The 20,394-nt window shown below is 56.0% G+C and overlaps 1 protein-coding gene across 1 annotated transcript in view; it reads left to right on the top strand.

Moving 5' to 3' along the window:
* The window catches only part of LOC122096314 (katanin interacting protein), a 118,004-nt gene that overhangs the window by 74,897 nt on the left and 22,713 nt on the right, over positions 1–20,394 (top strand). The window contains exons 9-14 of the mRNA XM_042666869.1: positions 5,537–5,709; positions 6,621–6,724; positions 8,406–8,508; positions 12,735–12,950; positions 14,212–14,349; positions 19,382–20,249. Coding sequence (XP_042522803.1) covers positions 5,537–5,709; positions 6,621–6,724; positions 8,406–8,508; positions 12,735–12,950; positions 14,212–14,349; positions 19,382–20,249 — 1,602 coding nt within the window. The remainder of the gene's footprint in view (positions 1–5,536; positions 5,710–6,620; positions 6,725–8,405; positions 8,509–12,734; positions 12,951–14,211; positions 14,350–19,381; positions 20,250–20,394) is intronic.

Genomic DNA, 20,394 nt, shown 5'->3' with positions numbered 1-20,394 from the left:
TTATTAGAGATGAGAGTCTCATGGACTTTCCTGGCAGGGCTGGCTTCAAACTGCGATCCTCAGGTCTCAGCCTCCTGAGTAAGCTAGGATCACAGGCGTGAGCCGCTGGCACCTGGCCTGTTTCCTTTTTAACACCTTGCTGCCAGAGTTGTGTAGTATTTGGTTTAGGTTTCCTTCTTGCGCTCCAAAGAAGGATTCGTGTGAATGAGACCACCTGCCATTCCACAAGTGTCACCTGTCACCTGCACTCTCCAAAGAGTTCTTCCCCCTCACCCCCTTTCTCAGCAGTTCCACTAGTGTCTGTGAAGTGTGTGTGACCCCTACTATCACTCCATCTCTCCTCTCTCTGTCTCTCTCTGTCTCTGTCTCTGTCTGTCTCTGTCTCTCTTTCTCTCCATGGGTACCGTCTAGGGCTCAGGTTCACTGTCTCAATCCAGTAAAGAATTGAAAGGAAGAACATGGAACACAGGATAAGAAGCAGAGAGCTTCACCACAGGAGCCAAAGTCAGGGAGAGAAAGTCACCGACTCCGACTAGAGCCAGACAGGAAGAGTCGGGAGGAGAGGGGAGGCCTGGGGAAACTGAGGAAAAGCCTCTTAGCTATTGGCAGGTTAGTATAAGCCCCCAACTTGGACTTCTGACTGGGAGAGCTGCCTTGTGCCTCCGGCTTCCCAGGAGGAGGAAGAGGGAGAGGAGGAAGACGATGAGGTAGGGGGAGGAGGGTTCAGACTTTTAGGTGTAAGAGAGTGAGTAGTGAGGCCTGGAACTCGGGGACCCCCCCCCGTCAGCTCATGGGGGTCCTCTTATTTAGTCCTTAGGCAAATCTCAGAGGATCTGGCATCTGGTTGAGTTCACCCCCCCACTCCACGAGGAGGGGACCCTAGCCCCTGAGGGGGTCCCCTCAGAGTCTTGGACGCCTTTACTTTCTCAGAGCCGTGATCTCGACTTTCCCTGGGACAGGGGAGGAGGGGAATGTCACCATCCCCAGTCCTCTCTTGAGATCCAATGTCCTGTGGTGCCCAGTCTTTGTCCCCAAGCCTTTGGAGCAACTTCCTTCCGAGGAGGGGCCGCGCCGTGCGGGAGGGGAGAGGGATGGCCGTATGTAGTGCAGAAGGCCTGCACTCGGGGTTGTCGGGGAATGATGGACCGGAAGCTGCCATCCTTAGGTACAGAGGCACACTCGTGGCGTGGCGAAGTGGAATTAGGCCCTCAGCGGCAGAATCAGCATTCCTGCAGCGCAGCCGGCATGATCTCAAAACCCAGTGTCTCCCAATGCACCGGTCAATGTCCACTAGCAGCTGGTGATGGAAATTTGAAAGGGCTCAGGTCACAGAGGACACGGATCACTCAGGACCTCAGAAGTCCCCGCGCTGTCGATGCAGCCTCAGGCATGGTGGGATCCAGGTGCACGTGCAGTATCGCTGGGAGGCCGCTTCAAGGCCGGTGGTTCTCGGATTTGGACCTGCATGAGAATTATCAGCAAAGCCAAGGAAAACACCAAGGACGGGATCGAAGCCCCACGCCTTCCGACTCAGTGGGCCTGGAAGTGGGGTGTGACGCGCATCTTCAGCACCTCACAAGCTCCCTGACTTTTCTGACCCTGAGATGCTTGGGGAGCCGCAGGTCCCTCCGCTGACAGCGGGGCATCGCCTCCATGGCCGTGGCCCGAGAGGCTTTCCCAGAGGGAAAAGCAAGATCCCTTCCTATGCGAAGATGGCCCATGAGCTCCCTGGTCACCATGGCAAAGAAGCACCCGCGGTGTGAGGATCAGAGCAGCTCCAGCCGCTCCTGCTGCTCTTGCTTCATAGGTCAGGGTTAACAGGCACCTGCCTGCACAGAGACCCCAAACAATGGCAAGCCAAGTAAGCCAGCCACCTGCCCATGGCGGGCAGTGCCTGTGCCCACGGTGGGGCTGCGCCACCCCACGGGCCTTGTTAACCTCACACCGGACTCCACGGTGACAGTTCCCTAGCGAGCTGGCCCGAAAACTCACAATCCTGCCTCAGCCTTCCCAGTGCTGGGACTACAGGCATGCGCTACCCTGCCCAGTTTCAGGCAGCTTTTCGGGAGATGTCAGGAACCTCATCCCAGTTTTTTGGATTTCGTTTTTGTTTTTTGAAGCTTGTGGTTGCCTAGCAAGTATGAGGCTCTGAGTTCACACCCCAAAGAAGCACACACACACATGCGCGCGCACACACACACACACACACGCGCACGCACACACACGCACACACACCCTCCAAAAAAAAGAAAAGTATAAAAGACATACAACAGGCGGTTCCCCCCCAGCATTTAGATTTCACATTGGCCGTTTTGACCTCTGGGGTGGTGGGGGGACCCGATGGGGGGGGGACTCTGGGACTCTGAATTGGAGCTTTGGCAGTCACAGCTTGGGAGAGGGGCGGCTCACCCCGTGGGTTTGTGACCTCATCTTCTTAGTGACCCCGTGTTGCATTCATGGTTAAATGTCCCCGATCGATCGGCCTGTTGTTCGCCTATGAGACGGAGAAGGCCCAGCACCAGGAAAGCAAAGCACAGTGCAGTTATGAGAAGAGGGATGCTTCACAACCAGAAAAGAGCAGTCGGGGATAAATTAAAATGTGCAATTTGGCGGTGGCTGGTGGCTCAAATTCACCGCGTGCATAAATCGGCCATTGTGCCCATCTGCGGAGAAAATCAATCCGCTTTCCCTGGCGTCCGCCCCCGGGTGAGGTACGAGGGTGTCAGAAAGAGTTAACAGGCCGCTTTGCAGGAACAAGCACTGCAGGGGGGCGGGGGGGGGAATGGCCATGTGGGGTGGACCATGTGTGAGGGAAGGGGGGGGTTGTTTCTGGGAATCCAGGAGCGGGGACAGCACGGGGCCTGAGCCGCAGCGCTGACCTTCACTCCGAGAAAGGGTGATTTCATTTGGAAGCACATCATCTTAGCATATTATAACTCAGCACACGCAGCCCCCCCCCACCCCTCACCCCCGGGGGCCGCTGCCGGCCTGGCACACACACAAGAAAGATGCTGACAGGGGAGGTGGCTTGTCCATGGTCCTCGCTGAGAAGGGCTGAGTGCAGGGCCCGTGGCCAAGGACAGCGCGTCCCCCGCCCCTCTGGCGCCCAGGGCTTCCCCGGTCATCTCGGGGCCACTGTCTCTCTGCCCAGCTGTGGACCTCTGTACCCCCACCCTGGAGAAAGGCCCCTCGCCCTGCAAATCAGCCAGACAGAGGGGGAGAAAAAGGCCAGGGTCAGCTTGTTGCTCTTTTGGGGAGCTGGTTTGATCAGTTGTGATGCGTGGGAAATGGAGAGGAGCTCATGAATTTCACATTCTGCTCATCCTGGCACCACCGAGCCTCCCTCCCTCCTTCCCCCCTCCCTCCCTCCCTCCTTCCCTCACTAGAGCAGTGCCAAGGGTGCTGGGCACCGCTGTCTTCTGTGGGGGCCGCCTCTGCTCGGGGGCCGCCTTGCCCGGGTACAGCTGCTCCAGGCAGATGTGTGTTTTACATGCTTGCAAGTGCTCCCGGGTCCAGGTCTGCAAGGGAAGTCACTTCCCATCTTCCCGTCTGACAAACGGGATGATGACAGGTGCGGCACCGGAGCAGGAAGCAGCGTGTGGGAGTCACCGTGGAGCTGAGGCCTTTGGGGTCCCCCGGGCTCCAGGCCCCATCCTCACGGCTGGCCATTCTCTCCCTCGCACCCCATACACCCCATTTCAATCCTCCCCCTCCCCCGGGGGCCTTGGCACCTGCTGTCCCCAAAGCCTAGAGCAGCAGATACTCACAGGACTCCCACGCCTGTGGGCCTCCACTCCCACGTCCTCTTCTCAAATGTCCCCCCCCCCACCCTGCCCCCAGCTTTACCCTGTGCTCGTGCCTGGCCCCCTCTGCCTAGGAGTGTGAGGTCAATGAGGGCCAGGCCTGGGCTGGCAGTGCCCAACTCAGTAACCCTGTGCTCAGGGGAGCATCTCAGGCCCGGCCCTCAGCTTGCACCCCTCCCTTTACCAGCCAGTCCTGGAGGCCAGGGAGGGAGGATTCCAGTACTGGGGCTTGAACTCCATACCCAGGCGCCATCCCTGAGCTTTTTTTACTCAAGGCCGGCACTCTACTACTCGAGCCATAGCCCCACTTCTGGTTTTTTGTAGTTTAGTCAGGGTTAGAGAACCACGATCCTCCGATCTCAGCCTCCCGAGTAGCTAGGATTGCAGGCAGGAGGGACCAGTGACCACCGTTCAAAGCCGAGCTCGGTGCAGGACTGTCCACGGGCATCTGCGTGGCCGTAGTTGGCTTTGCCAGGCTCTGCTGGACAGAGTCACTTCCCAGCCCTGCCCCTGGGCAGCCATGGAACGTGGCTCGGGGCCTCTCCCTCCAGAATCCAGAGCAGCTGTTTACCTGGCATTCGCCCGTGGGGGGTACAGAGTCACTTAGAGAGGAGGTGGGGCACGTGGGAGGGTTCGAAGGTGCAGGGGCAGCTGGCAGAGCCAGAATTCTTGCAAGAGCCACGTGAACGTATGTTCATGTGGAAGTATGTTCTGTGCGAGTTCGATGTCATATTTGTAATATTGGTTGGGAGTAGCTTACATACACATTGATATGCACACACATCTGTGCGTGTACACACAGCTCTCTTCTCCCTCTGCCCCCAGCAGTTCTCAGAGCCAAAGAACAGGGCAGTCATTCTGCAGGGCCACGGTCCACGGGTGAAATTCGGGATGCTCAGCATTAATGCAGCATTGTCATCTAGGCACCAACACTATTGGAATTTCTCCGTGGCCTACAACAACATTCTGTCATGGGGCTTGAACTCAGAGCCTGGATGCTGTCCCTGAGCTCTTTTGCTCAAGGCGAGCTCTCTACACTTGAGCCACACCTCCACTTCTGGTTTTCCAGTGGTTCATTGGAGATCAGAGTCACCATTTTCCTACCCAGGTTGGCTTTGAACCACGATCCTCAGATCTCAGCCTGCTGAGTAGCTAGGATGACAAGTGTGAGCCATCAGTGCCCAGCTTACGACAGCATCCTTGTTTTTGTTTTGTCTTGTTTTTTGGTGGTACCGAGGACTGAACTGGGGACCTCCACTTCCTAGGCCGGCCACACCCTGGCCACTCCAGCCACACCCTGCTGTGCGAACCACACCCCTGGAGCAGAGCCACACCCCTAACATGTGGGCCCTGCCGCTGCCACACAAGCCACACTGTGACCCTTCTATAGTGCTGTCCCTTGTCTCTCGGTATGACAGCTGCCCACAGCAGAACCCAGCCATTGGCTAACCTTGAACTTTGATCCCTGGATCTCTTCCTCCCTAGTAGCTAAACCACAGGTCTGAACGCCCACACCCACCCATGATAGGCTCCTGACAGCTCAGGGCGCTGGTCTGGGCATCCACTGCACCGCCCACAGGCCCGTCAGTCTCCCTCCATCTAGACCAGTCCTCCAGGATCTCTGTCTTTCCGGCCCTGACCTTGTCGTCCTGGAGGGCGCTGTGTCTTCTTCGCACACAGTCCAGGGCTAGAGGACACTCTCCAAAGGGAAGTCCTGCTGTTTGCTTCCCCAGGACCCAGCAGCCGGTGGGAGAGGCCCCTGTCAGCAACCCGCAAAGCCACGTGCACGGCGGAGGACCGCCAGGAGGAGGCGTCAGCCGTGCTGAGAGCCATCCAGGTGGAGAACGCCGCCCTGCAGCAGGCCTTCCTGGGCAGGAAGGCTGAGCCCCCCAGCAGCCCTCCGCAGGTGCGTGCACCCAGGCCCCAGAGCCATGGAAGATGGGGAAGAGCAAGGCCAGGTTCCGCTCTGCACTCCTGTAGCCCAGGCCCTGGCCCGATTCCCTGGTTCCTGGAGCCCCTGGCTCCAGATGTGGCCTAGGAGGTACAGAGAAAGCCTGGCTGCTAGATCTTCCCCTGGGAGCGTGCAGTGGAGGTCTGGTCCCCTCCTCGCATCCAGACCATGGGCCAGGATGCTGGACGCTATCAGCAAACAGCATGAACCAAAGTCCAGTGCCACATGCACAGAGCCCCGCTGTCTCTGGGCGCATCCCTTCATGTGGTCCCAGTGAGTCCTCGGGCCTCTGTGTGTCTAGACCTTTCTGCGCCTTTTGCAGGCAAAGAGACCAGGGCTGGAGTGCTTTGTCCAAGGTTACAGGCTTGGTTTTTTTTGCTTGTGTTTTTGTTTTCAAACCCCAGTATTGGGATTTGAACTCAGAGCCTCATATTCAGCTTGGCTTTTCTATTCAAGGCTGGTGCTCTACCCCTTGAGCCATGCCTCCAGCCCTTTTTGCTTTAGTTTTTTTTGTTGTTGTTTGTTTTTGTCAGTCGTGGGTCCTGAACTTTGGGGCCTGGACGCTGTCCCTCAGCTCTTCAGCTCAAGGCTAGCGCTCTACCACTCGAACCACAGTGCCACTTCCAGCCTTTACTGCTTATGTGGTGCTGAGGAATCGAACCCAGGGCCTCATGCATGCAAGGCAAGCGCTCTACCACCAAGCCACCTTCCCAGCCCCAAGTTTTGTTTTTGTTTTTAAGGTAGGGTCTCACATTTACGTGTAGCCTGGTCTGGACTCACAGTCTTCCCAAGTAGCTGGGACTACAGCATGTATCACAACACCCGGGCTGCTAACCTAGGTTTCACAGGCTTTTTCTCCTCCTCAGCTGCCTCGCTCCACGCCGATGACCACAGCCCAGGAGCCAGCCAGGGCAGCTGGAGGCGCCCAAGCCATCAGCCACAGTGACACCATCGGCCTCCTGGGAAGCAGGTGCCCGCCCCTCGGAGCCCAGGGAGGGCAGCAGGGCAGGGCAGCGGGCACGCAGTACCCGGGGTCTCCTTTGCTTTGCTTCTCTTTTCCACATGACCTGCCCTCCCTCACAGACTTGAGCCCCAAAGCAAGGAGTGTGTGTTTGATTTTGTTAAGGCAAATGGCCTGTGGCCCCCTCATTTTGGTCTCCCAAGCCCACTCGAGGCTTCCACGGCAGGGTGGTGAACTGGCTCCCCAGTGGACGTGGGCCACAGTGGCCCCGAACGGTTCTTTAAACTCATTTTTTCTCTAGTGTAGTGAGATCAGAGGTAACACCCGGGCCCGTTCACGTCCAACCTCAGGCCGAGGGGTCACCAGGCTTCCTTATCAAAATAGACACCGCCCCCCCACCCCCTGCCAGATCTTCGGGGAACGTTCATCCTCAGAATGATGCACCAGCTGGGGCCTGTAGGCCCGCTCTCATCTGGGCACACAGGCGCACTACTGGGGCCGCCATGCCCAGTGGAGCAGGCTGTGCACGGTGCAGAGTGCCCGGCAGAGGGGGAGAAAGGGGGCCGTGGTGCAGCCGGCACGCTGGTCACCCAGAGTCCCCGACCCGCGGCTGCGGTGGTCCAGAATGTTGGGGAGCTGCTCTCCTTCAGCATGAAGGAGGAATTTACTGGCCCTGAGCGGACCCCCCCCCCAGGCCTGGATCCACCCCAGGGGGAACTCTGTTTACTACGTGTCAAAAACATAAGTAGGCGCGAGGCAGAGCCAGACATTCTCACGGACCCCAAGTGGAAATCGCACTTACCAGGCCCTCGCGCACGCAGCTGCCGACATAAATAAGGGCTCACAATCCCTAGGCCCTGGGTAGATTTTAACAGCCCCGTAAAACACGTAAAAGCTAGCCAGGTGCCGCTAGCTCACGCCTGTCATCCTAGCTACTCAGGAGGCTGAGATCTGAAAGATCGCAGTCCAAAGCCAGCCTGGGCAGGAAAGTCCCTGACACTCTTACCTCCAATAAACCACCGGGAAACCAGAAGTGGCATTGTGGCTCAAGTGGTAGAGTGCTTGCCTTGAGCTGAAGAGCTCAGGGACAGCTCCCAGGCCCAGAGTTCAAGCCCCACTACTGACCAAAAACAAACAAAAGCTGTTCATAGCTGGCAGGTCATCCAGAAACAATCCTTGCAGGCTGGGTTTGGCTTGCAGGCATCAGTTTGTCACCTTGCTTCCGTGGTGCTCTGATCTCCTTGCTAATGATGCAGCTGTTCATTGCTTACTTTGGGGGGCTGGTCCTGGGACTTGATCTCAGGCCCTGGGCACTGTCCCTGAGCATTTTTACTCAAGGCTAGCGCTCTACCACTTGAGCCACAGCTCCATTTCTGGCATTTGGGTGGTTCACTGGAGATAAGAGTCGCACAAACTTTCCTACCAAGCTGGTTTCCAACCGTGATCCTCAGGTCTCAGCCTCCTGAGTAGCCAGGATTCCAGGCATGAGCCACCAATACCCAGCCATGCAGCTGTTTCTTAAGCAAGGGGCCGGGTGTCTGGCCGCTCAGAGCTGCGTGTAGGACATGGTCTCGCTCAGTAATGGCCACTTCTCCTAGTGGAGAAGAGTCAGCCAGGCACCTTGGAAGATGTTGTTGTCCTTTGTGGGTTGTTTGCTGCTGCCTTTTGCCGAAACCAAACCTCATTTCAGGCAACCGCAGAACCTTCTGGAAGTCCTGCAGGCTGCTGACAGTGACTCTGCCCCTCTGCCCAGGGCTGGTGCAGCGACAGACAAGCAAGCACTGGTGCCACAGGTAAGGGCCAATCCCAGGGGCGCCCAGACCCCTTGGTGCAGTCTCCCTGCCTCCTCATTTGGGGTAATGGACGCAGAGAAAGAAAGCTTGAGCCCGAAGTTTCTAGAGTCAACCTGTGTGAACCAGAGGAAACATAAATAGTGGGTACATAAACCCATACTCCACCCCCCAAAAAAACCCCAACACACACTTGAAAGTAATAGAAATTATGTCTGAGTGGGGCCAGTGGTGCGTACCTATAATCACAGCCACCTAAGAAGCGGAGAGCAGGAGGATCATGGCTCAAGATCAGCCCAGGCAAAAAAAAAAAAAGACCCTTATGTCAACAAATAAGCCAGGCATGGTGGTCCAGGTCTGTAGTCTCGGTGCTTGGGAAACATAGGTATCACAGTCTTATGGGCAATTCAGACAAACATCAAGAGACCTTGTTGGAAAAATAACCAAAGAGGGCTGGGAATGTGGCTTAAACAATAGAGTGCTTGCCTTGCATGCATGAAGCCCTGGGTTCGATTCCTCAGTACCACATAAACAGAAAAAAGCTGGAAGTGGCGTTGTGGCTCAAGTGGTAGAGTGCTAACCTTGAGCACAGAGAGGCTCAAGTGTCCAGGCCCTGAGTTCAAGCTGTAGGACTGGCAAAGAAAAAAGGGCTAGGGGTGTGCTTTGTGGTAGATCATCTACCCACCTAGCAAGTCCAAGGCCTTGAGTTCAAACCCTAGAACCACTAAGGAAGAAGAGAGGGAGGGAAGGAACGAGGGTTGGAAGAAGGAACGAAAGACTAGAGCAACTTTAGTACTCTCTGACATCCGCCTTAGCAAGTTACTTTGGGCAATGACCTCTAATGCTGTCAAGGTCGCAGGGAAGCTGGGCGGGTGTCACAGGGTCAAGACAGCCGCAGAGCCGGACAGAGTGCACTTGAAGCAGAACGGCTGGACCCGAAGGCCTTAGGAAGGTGTAGGTGTCCCGGGCCGGCGACCTGCTGCCTGGGCCTTGGATTCTCTGCACAGCTGTGTGTACAGAAAGGCCGAATGCAGGGGAATGTAGGAGTTGCCTACAAATCTCCAGAGAGCCAAGCTAGTATGGGAACAATGCCACACTTCCACACACCACACTAGAGGACAAAGGATCGATGGCTAAGAGGATTAGACAGCTAGGGAGCAAATAAAGCTAACTGCAAATGGCGGTACTGATTGTCATTGACCTAGTACGGCCTGTGAAGGTGTGCCTGGAGCTGGGGCATGAACTACCCCCGATGACAACCAGGGGGCCAGGTATGGTAGCTCATGCCTGTAATCCCACCTACTTGACAGGCAGCGTTTGGGAGGACCACAGGTTAAAGCTTACCTGGGCACGTTGGTCGGTGCACCCTGTTCCAAGCTGGGGTGCATGCCCAGCCCTGAGCCACCCTGTCAGGGTGGCTGAGGAAAGAAAAGGGATGAGCGACTTGCCTGGAAGATGGCCAGGTGGTCCTGGTCAGAGCGGGCCAGCCCCAGGGTGCTGTCATTCCCAGAGAGCAGCTCCACGCCAAGGCGCCATCCTACCGCGGCGTTCCAGGAGCTGATGGGTCTTCAGTGAGTCCACTCCCGGATTTGCTCCATTTAGAAACTTGCAGTCTGCACAGCAGGGGGTGGCCTGGCCAGGAACCCCCTCTGCAGGCCTCTCCCCTCCCCTCCCCCATCAACAACGGACCTAGACAAACAGCAGCCACTCCCAGCACTCTGCCTGTGTGTGCTGGGACGTTTGTCATTGTCCTGCAGGCCCAGGGAATGAAGGAGGGACAGACAGAGGAGGAGGGAGCCCAGGGGATCTAAAGGGATGCAGTGCTCCTGCTGGGAGCACCATGGAGCCGCTCTGCCCTCCTCCACCTGCCTCTCCTCCCTCCTACATCCCCCCCCCCCCACACACACATGGGCACATAGATTTGTGCCCCGCACCCAGGCAGACCCATGCCGGGAGCAGGCAGGCCCATGCCGGGAGCCATCACGCGTCTCGCTGGCTATTAATTAAAATCTAAGTGGGGAACAGTTGCTGTTCATTTTCCAGACTTCCTGCTCACAAACCAGCACAGATTTTCAATGCTAATTAACAGAGGGCCCCGTCACTCAGGGATGCACTATCTTGGAATGATTCGTGGCGACCTGCGCCTACAGTCCTGAGGGGTCGCAGGGAGCCGTGGCACAGGCCCGCTGCTCCTGATGGCAGATGCACAGCCTTCCCCGGGAAGGGGGCTGCCATCTAAACCAGCCAGGCGCCAGTAGCTCAAGTCTGTAATCCCAGCTACTCAGCTGAGATCTGAGAATCGTGTTTCAAAGCTAGCTCGGGCAGCAAAGTCCAAGAGACTCTAATCTCTAGTTAACCAGAAGAAGAAAAAAAAAGCTGGAAGTGGAGCTGTGACTCAAGTGGTAGAGTGCCAGCCTTGAGCAAAAAAAGCACTAAGGGATAGTACCTAGGCCCTGAGTTCAAGCCTTAGTCTAGCTCACGTGCACGCACGCACACACAAGCCTTAGTCTAGCTCACGTGCACGCACGCACGCACGTGTATATACACACACAGAGCTAAGCGGAACATGAGATGAAGCAGACCCCTTGGGGTGGGCACGGGCTGGGCACACAAGGGACCTCCTCAATGCTGATCTTTTGCTTAGGGTGGAAATTGTTGCCCACGGCACTTATTTTCCTAACCAGGTGGAGGGTGCCAAGTTGTCTTACTATACACAGACAGCCAGAGCCGCTGATTTGTCCAGTTCCGGGTGTAGGCGGGGCTTGCATCTGCCCCCCATAGGTGGATGGTGCCTTCCCTTAGTCTTCCCCCAGGTTCTGGGCCAGCATCCTGCTGGGCCTCTGTGGGTGCAATCATTTACAGGGAACACCATTGAGAGTGGGGTCCACCCCCAAGGCCTCATTTTAATTTATTCACCCTGTTAAAAGCCCTGCCCCCGCCCCCAACACAGTTCTATGTGTTCCGTACATTAGGGCTTCACCCTTGAGTTGGGGGGCGGGCGGGCACTGCACAGCCTATAACCCCGCAGCTGCTGTGGGACAGGTGGTTGCACATGCAAAGCCAGGTGCCTCTCTGGTCAGACCTGAGGCTTCTCAGATGATCTTTGCTTTCGTGTTTTTATTTTGTTGTGGTGATGAGGTTGAAACCCAGAGCTTTACGTGTGCTAGGCAAGCTCTTCACACTGAGCTGCTCGCACCCCACCCACCCCCACCCCCTCCCCCGGCCTAGTCACTACTACGTATATACTTATTAAAGTGTGTGTGTGTGTGTGTGTGTGTGTGTGTGTATACACGTGCTAGCACTGGAACTCGAACTCAGGACCTTGCTTGCTTCTTATTCTCAAGCCTGGCATTCTACTACTTGAGAGCCACAGCTCTCTACTGCCAGATTTTTGCTGGTTAATTGTAGGTAAGAGTCCCTCAGATGGGTCTTCCCAGGCTGACTTTGAACCTCCATCCTTGGATCTCAGCCTCCTTAGTAGGTAGGATTGGAGTCCATGCGGGCTTCTCAGTAGTCATAGGTGGCAAGGGGTTTCTGTTTTGGTGGTTCTGTGATTTGAATTCAGGCCCTTGGGACTTGCTAGACAGGAGCTCTACCACTGGAGCCATGTCCCCAGCTCTTTTTGTTTTTATTTGGTTTATTGTTGTTGTTTTGTCGGTTGTGGGGCTTGAACTCTGGGCCATGGGACTTGAACTCTGGGCCTGGGCGCTGTCCCTCAGCTCTTCAGCTCAAGGCTAGCCCTCTACCACTTGAGCCACAGCACCACTTCTGGTTTTCTAGTGTTAATTGGAGATAAGAGTCTCACAGACTTTCCTGCCCAGGCTAGCTTTGAACCACAGTCCTCAGATCTCAGCCTCCTGAGTCGCTAGGATTACAGCCGTGAGCCACCAGTGCCCAGCTAGCTTTGAGTTATTTTTTAAGGTAAGGTCTCCTGCTTTTTGGTCTGGGACCTTGATCCTCCTGTCTGCCTCCCACATAAATGAGCTGAAGGTGCACTCCCCACATACCCAGCTTTATCAGTTGAGAGGGGATTGGTTTTGCCTGGGCCTCAAACCACACTCCTGATCTCCATCTCCCAAGGAGCAGGGATTAGAGGCATGAGCTACCATACCTGGTGGCAGGTGCTATTCTAAGCCTGAGAAATAAGCCAGTGTAGGGCCTCCAAGAGGGGCAGGGAGCTGACCTGGGGCCCATCTCTTCTTCATCCCGTGGCATATTTGTCTCTTCAGGACACCGGGAGCTTGAATAGAGAAGAGACGAAGGATGCCATCCACGTGACCCTGGAGATCCTGTCCACCTGGGGCAGCGCCTCGCAGGTGGGACTCACGGAGGTCGAGTTCTTCGACCTGAGCCGCACAAAGCTGTACGTGTCCCCTCAGGATGTGGATGTGTGGAACTCGGCATCGCCCGGAGAGCTGGGCTGCCTGGTCAACAGGAACTTGGCTGTGAGTAGAAGGCGCCCTGCCCCGTTGGGCTGTGAGCTGGGGTTGCTGGGGCAGCTTTCTCTGCCCATGTGGAGTCTGCCCTGGGGTGCGGTGAAGGAGGCCAGGGGTCACCATCCTCCTTTCCAGCGGTGCCAGAGTGAGTGGTGCCCCCACAGGAGCCTCTGATGCACCCCAAACTCTTCCCCAGGCCCCCATCGCCCCCTTTGTCCACCTGCTTTCCACAGATCCTCGTGCCCTTATTCTGAGGATAAAGAAGGCCAGGGGCGTGGTCACAGCCCCGAGGCTGGCATGGGTGCATGCCCAGAGGGGTTTGCCTCCTGCACTTTCTATACCTAAGGGGGACCCCCGTACTGGGGCTTCAGCTAAGGGCCTTGTGTTCTCACTTGGCTTTTTCACCCAAGACGGGTGCTCTGCCACTGGACCCATCCCTCCACATCTGACTTTTTCAGTGGTTTAATTGGAGATACGAGTCTCACAGGCTTTCCTGCCCTGGGCTGGCTTTGAACTTTGGTCCTCAGATCTCAGCCTCCCGAGTAGCAAGGATTACAGGCATGTGCCACCAGGGCCCGGCTTGGGTTTTTTTTTGCTGGCTTCTAGAAGCATCCAAGGGGAGAGAAGATCAAGTTATCTGAGCCAAGATGTCCCCCATGTGGCTTCATGCCACCCGCCTCCAATAAACATGCGGCAGAGCCCCTGCCCTGTCCCTGGCTTCCAGTGGTAAATTGGCCACCCCAGGCCACTCCCATCCTGGACAGGGAGCTGCCATCCTGTGCCTCCATGCCTTGAAATCCTGAAAGGAACGAGACAGATCCCACGGCTGAGTGCCCTGGCCCTGGTCCCAACCAAAGCCCGAGCCAGTTCCTTTTCTGTTGGAGAATTTAAAAATTCAACAGGGTTTGACAAAAGGAAATCCAATGCTCTTGTTGCCAGGTTAATCCAAGAGCAGGTGCCGTGGCGAGGTCTGCTTCCTCTCCTCTCCTCGCTCTTTCCCCCTCCCAGCGTCCCTCCTGCCCCCAGCCATCTCCTCAAAGCTGATTAAGTTGATTAAAATAAAGCCCGCTGCGTTTTGAATTCCAATGGGTTGGCAGATCACCCCGGGGCCCGGGTGGCAGCTTTATGCAGGGACAAGAAGAGCCATCCAGATGGGTGAGATTGGAAGTGTCCTCCGCCCCGGAGACGCGACACGGGAGTCCCTGCGGGTTGTCTGTGGGAAGAGGCAGTGGCGTTGTCTGATGGCTCCCCTCTCCCGCTGGACTTGCAGAGCAAGAAGGACCCTGCCGTGTGGACCTGCCACTTCCACCCGCCACTCCAGCTCCGGTTCGTGATCCGCAACACGCTGCAGCTGCCAGACTTCAGGCTGGCGGAGATGAAGCTCTGGAATTACTGGGTGGCTGAAGGGGTGAGTAGCCAGCTTAGAGTGAGTGAGTGATTGATTGATTGATTGATTGATTGGCCAATGAGCACTCAAGGATTTCTTTTCTTTTTCTTCTCTTTTCTGAGGCTTGAACTCAAGGCCTTATACTCTTCCCTTAGCATTTTCACTCCAAGCTGGTGCTCTTCCACTTGAACCACAGCTCCACTTCTGACTCTTGGTTGGTTCCTTGGAGATAAGAGTCTTATGGATTTTCCTGCCTGTGTGGGCTTTGAACTGGGATCCTCAGATCTCAGCCTCTTGAGTAGCTAGGATTACAGGCATGAGCCACAATACCCAGCATACCAAGCAGTTTCTAAGAGCTCATGTGAGAGGGAGTGGGAATCCCAGGCCTAAGACACATTGCCAGTGGGGGACATTGGCCTACCCCCTTCCGCTCCCCCACCAAGCCACTGCTTACGTAAGGCACAGCCATCTGTTGGCACCATTTACTGGGGGCAGAAAAGCGCGAGCAAATACAGCTGTAGGTTGATTTGATTTAATATTCTCCAGAGAACGTTATTACTGTGTGTTTTGGAGGAGATAAAATGTGGAGTTTATAGGAAATATAGCTCAGCCCGGTAGACGCGGCTTGTTAATACAGTGTTTTGTCTATGGGAATCGGAGGAAGGAAAAGTTAAATGGGAAAAATAATCCAACCAAGCCTTCTTTAAGCAGGAAGGAAAAGAAGGTGCCGGAAAGCGAGGAGACTTTTAGGCTGGGAATGGGTCCGGTTAACATTTCTGGGCGCTTTCCCCCTCATGTAGACGGCCGGTGATTGTGAACGGCCCCAGGAACAGGGACCTGGGGAAGCAGAGTGAGGACCGGATGCCACACGTGGGCCTTGTGACTGCAGTGACTCCTGCAGACCAGGCCTGTGCGAGCCCCCCGCGGGTGCTCCACGTGGACCCGGGGTATGCACAGGTAACAGAGGAAGACATCTCATTCCACCCCCCCCCAAAACTCCACAAGGGCTCCCCAGAAAAGCTGAGACCTCCTCTTGTGGAGCTACCTGGAGGGCTGGCCCCAGATGATCTTGGAACCTTCCTTCTAGGTCATGCAGGCTCACTGTGATTGGCCAACATCTGGCTCTGGAGGAAGAGGAGGAGAGAGGCAGGAAAAACACCAGAACCTTTCAGGTCCCCCCATGAAGCAGAGGGTAGAGACCCCGGGGACAAGACCGGGGACCAGCCATGCCCAGCCAGCTATGTGACAGAGAAGGCACAGGCTTACTTTTTTATTTGTTATTTTGCTGGTCCTCGGGCTTGGACTCAGGACCTGAACACTGTCCCTGAGCCTCTTTGTGCTCAAGGCTAGCGCTCTACCCCTTGAGCCACAACACCACTGTTTCTGGCTTTTTCTGAGTAGTTTATTGGAGATCAGAGTCTCACGGACTTTCCTGCCCAGGCTGGCTTCAGATTGCACTCCCCAGATCTCAGCCTCCTGAGGAGCTAGGATGACAGGCGTGAGCCACCGGTGCCTGGCTCAGGTTTAATATTTACCTTGCAGGATTGTTTCAGGATGGCGTGGGGTGATGCAGGCTTTTACTATTTGAACTTGTAATCCCCAGAGAAGTGCCAAACACATGTATTCCTTACCAGAAATCCCTCTCTGGGTGATCTTCAAGCCAAATCTCCCCATAGGCGGGGCATGCTAGAAATACCTCTGATCTCATTGCTACCCAGCAGGGCAGTAATCTCCCCTTCCCCTGGCCCCCTGCATGGTCTTGGAGCCCCTTTTCCCCCCTCCCCTGCCTCAGCTCCCAACCCCAGACCCCTCCTAGCCAGACTTTCAGGGGAGCACTAGGCACCAGAGGACAGCTGGAGAGGCCAGATGAGGGAGGCCAGCTGGTCATGGAAAGGAAGTAGACATGTTTTGGAGGCCAGCTGTCTTATTGGGAAGCTAGACACATCCCTCACACCTGGGCTGGATGGGCAGGCTATCCCCCACACACAGACACCTCTTCAAATCTGCCTCACCAGATGTTTACCGGGTAGTGGTTTTGCAGAAGTAGTCACTGACAGCTGCCTGTGCTGGCCTTGAATAGTTATTTCCTGATGAATTCCCAGCACGCGCTTAACACACACACACACACACACACACACACACACACACACACACACACACACACACACACACACACACACACACACACCAGTGCTTTGGGATCGGCATGCCTGGCCCCCAGCAAATAGTAGCCTGCCACACTGCAATTGGATGATTGAAGCCCAGCTCCCACCATGGTGGCAGGCTTGGCGGCTCTCATGCTAAGTTGTCCTGCACACCTTGTAACACAGTGATCTAGAGGTTTAGTTAGTGTGCACTCACCTTTGTGCAGGAGGGCTTGGGGGTGAGCACGAGGCTGTGGACATCTCTGGGGTCTCAGATCCCCAGGCCAAGAGCAGATCCAAAGCCACAGCAAGAAAGGAGTGACTTGGGGTGAAGGGATGGACCACTCACTGTCTTTCTGACCACTCTGGGAGAGAGTGGAGAGGCCCTGAGAGGAAATGTGGCAATTTTTTTTTTTTTTTCCTGTTCCTGTACTAGGGCTTGAACTCAGGGCCTAGTGCGGTTTGTTTAAGTTTGGCACTCTACCACTTGAGCTATAGCTCTACGCTCTGGCTTTCTGATAGTTCATTGGGGATACATCTCAGGAACTTTCTTGCCTTTGAACTGCGATCCCCAGATCTCAGCCTCCAGAGTGGCTAGGTTAGCAAGGTTGTTTTTAAAAAGACTTTGGCTGCTGTGTAGAAAATAAGAGGCGCGGGGGGGAGGGTGTCAAGGGTGTGTGTGTGGCCAGTGTAGCGTGGGAACAGAGAGACTGGTTTGGGGGGGAGCATTCTGGGGAGGCCAGAGGGGCCAAGCAGTGCTGTCTTTGGAGCGAACGCAAGGACTTGGTGGCTGAGTGGCTTGAGAGAGGGTTCGGGGGGTGCAGGACTGGGCATCAGGAGCAGACCAGGCCTGGGGAAAGCAGTGAACAATTCCAACTGGGCCAGGTGCTGGTGGCTCACGCCTGTCATCCTAACTACTCAGGAGACTGAGGTCTGAGGATCGAGGTTCAAAGCCAACCTTAGCAGGAAAGTCCCTGTGAGACTCTTATCTCCAATTAACCACTAGAAAACCAGAAGTGGTACTATGGCTCAAAGTGGTAGAGCTCTAGCCTTGAGCAAAAGACGCTCAGACAGTGTCCAGGCCCTAAATTCAAGTGCCATGACTGACAAAAAAACAAACAATTTCTTCTACTGCGGCTGCATGAAGTGTGAGGTAGCAGGAGGAGAAGTCAGGCTGTGTCTGGGGCTGGTGGAGGGATCAGGGCTGGACATTTAGATAACCAGGACTCCTGTGAGCATGCGCCATAGGAGACAGCCTGAACCCCGGCAGGTGAGAGAGCAAGTAGGAGCTGGGACCAGCCAGCAAGCCCAGGCCCGTGGCAGCGAGCAAGCGGACACAGAGAGCAGGAGAGTGGAGAAGTAGGAGGAGCGGTCGACGGCTCAGATCCTGCCTGACCGCTGCCCAGCCTGACAGGCGAGCGAGCGTTCCCCACGGGCTGTGGCTCTCTGACAGACTCTGTCATTTATTGTCCCCGTCAGGAAACGCATGCAGGCGAGAAGAGGGCTCTGTTAGTGATTCTGCCAGACAGCAGTATAAATCAGCCTCAGCCCCGACAAACAGGGCCCTCCATCACCTTGCCTCCTGGTCCCCTGGTCAGGTGGCTTCCCAATAGGACAGCTACTCCCTGAGTTTTATTGTAGGGGTGACGGGCAACTCATGGGACACCTCTGTAAAATCAAATGCTCCTCAACAATAAAAGGGAAGACAACTTGATGCATAGGACTTGGGTGAAGCCCGCACACACTCCAGGATCCCTTTCTATGTAAAACTTCTAGGAAATGCACCCGGTCTGTAATACTGACCATCAGGGTTGACCTGGTCTGTAAGGATGGCCAGTGGAGTGGGGACTGAGCCAGGGGAGGAGGGGAGGGCTGGCGAGGGCGGGAGAAAGCTCTGGGTGGGCTGAGCTGGAGTTTGGAGCTGGTTCCCTGGGCGTGGCCCGGGTGCAAATGTTCATCTCTGTACACTAGCTTATTATACTGTTCATTATGTCTGGCATTCTGAGACTCCTTGATATAAAGCTGGAGAATAAAACTCTTCCCTAGACAGGAAGAGACAGAAGAGGCTCAATCTGGCTTTCCCGTGAGCCGTGACAGTAGAGAATATGAAGAGTAGCATGACACGGGCCCGTGGGGGGAGGGGAGGGGGAGATGGGGGAGCTGGCCAGGGCGGGCGGGGCTTTGGCGGAGGTCACTGTAGGTCACACGATGGGCCTGTGTTCTCCATCTCCCCATGTTGATGGAATCTTCTGGAAAACCTAGAAGCCACCGGGGCAATCCCCTCCACCTCCCTCGGGCTCCTCCCCTATCTCGGTGACAGAGGAAGTGGGAGAGTCTCCTGTCTGCTGCAGCTTGTGTGGCCAGGATGGGGGGGGGGGGGGCAGTGCCCCACGGACAGCCTTCAACTACCCCCAGCCTTTAAAGGGCTGTGGGGAGGTGCAGGAAGGAGCCTCGGGGACCCGCAGCAGTGTCCAGCACTTGAGGACGTGGCTCTTCCAGCTGTGTCCTTTCTCTCCCTTGGCCCGTACCACATCCTGGTCTCAGGCTCCACTTTCTTTTTCTGTTTTTTTTTTGTCAGTTGTGGGACTTGAACTCAGGGCCTGGGCACTGTCCCTGAACTACTGTGCTCTATCACTTTGAGCCACAGTCCTACTTTCAGTTTTCTGGTGGTTAATGGGAGACAAAAGCCTCATGGACTTTCCTGCCTGGGGTAGCTTCGAACGGTGATCCTCAGATCTAAGCCTCCTGAGGAGCTGGGACTCTAGGCATGAGCCCCCAGTGCCTGGTTTGGAACCTCACCCTTCTAGTACTTCACCTTCGCTTCGGGGATCTTCTCTTCCCCAAACTCAGCCTGTGAGGCTGCTGCCCTGGAGGGTATCCTCATTCGGTTTCATTTTTTGTGATTTCAGGACCTTAACATCGGGGCCAAGCACGTGAGGGTGTACGTCAACCACAGGTGCATCTTCGATGGTGAGCTAGACAAAGGCAGGGGAGAGGTCCCCTCCGGCCTCACCATTGCTGCTCACCTGCACAGCGAGGAGATTACCCACAAGGCCCTGGGTGCTGGCGGGGAAGGAAGCTCGGCTGCCCCCAGCCTGGCAGTGGCTCCAGCCACCGGGGACGGGGACCCGGGTCTCAGTAGCTCACAGCCCGCCGAAGCTCTGGCTGTCGAGAAGATCTCTTCCCAAGCCAGTTTCCTTGATGACACGGAGAATTCCACTAACTGCACGAAAGACAGTTCCTCCAAGTTAGAGGAAGGCGGAGCACCTCAGGGACCCCCTCTTTCAATGGGCAGTGAGCCCCGCATCCCTCCCTCCTCCCCACCTGGGAGCGGGGCCCCCCCGGAAGAAGAGCCTTCTCTGGCCAAACAGCTGGAAACCCTCACGGGCAGGAAGATCTGCGAGCCTCCTGGGAACCCCCCATGCTGGTTACAGACTTCTCCAGACAAGGGCAGGCAGCCGGGGAGTAAGAAATCCAAGCCCCAACCCTCCTGGCTGAGCTTTGAGAAGCCGCTGGATGGGAAGGGCGGGCTCCCATCAGCCGAGGTCATGGACCAGGGTCCTGGAGAGACCGGCGAGGGCAAAGGTCCCCAGAGGACAAGCAGCTGGAATGCCATTGCTGGAGAGCGTCCCCAGAGAGCAGCCCCCAAAGTCTGCAGCGATGACTTAGACATTTTTAACCAACCTCCCAACAGGGAGCGCCCTGCCAGTGGGAGGAGGGGCCCGAAGAAGGATGCTCTCCTCTGTCGTCATGGTGACAGCCAGACAGCCAGCAGAGGTAAGCAGTCTGACCCACTGCCACTGCCCAGATGTTCCCAATTGGTGTGAAAATATTCAGTAACCTGGGCTATTCTAGAACTCTGTGTGTGTGTGTGTGTGTGTGTGTGTGTGTGTGTGTGTGTGTGTGTGTGTGTGTGCGCGCG

This window comes from Dipodomys spectabilis, unplaced genomic scaffold, assembly GCF_019054845.1.
Source record: "Dipodomys spectabilis isolate Male_0828 unplaced genomic scaffold, ASM1905484v1 ptg000366l, whole genome shotgun sequence".
NCBI classification, from domain to species: Eukaryota; Metazoa; Chordata; class Mammalia; order Rodentia; family Heteromyidae; genus Dipodomys; species Dipodomys spectabilis.
Note: the sequence above shows the minus strand (reverse complement) of the source record. Positions and strands in the feature narration are given on the sequence as shown.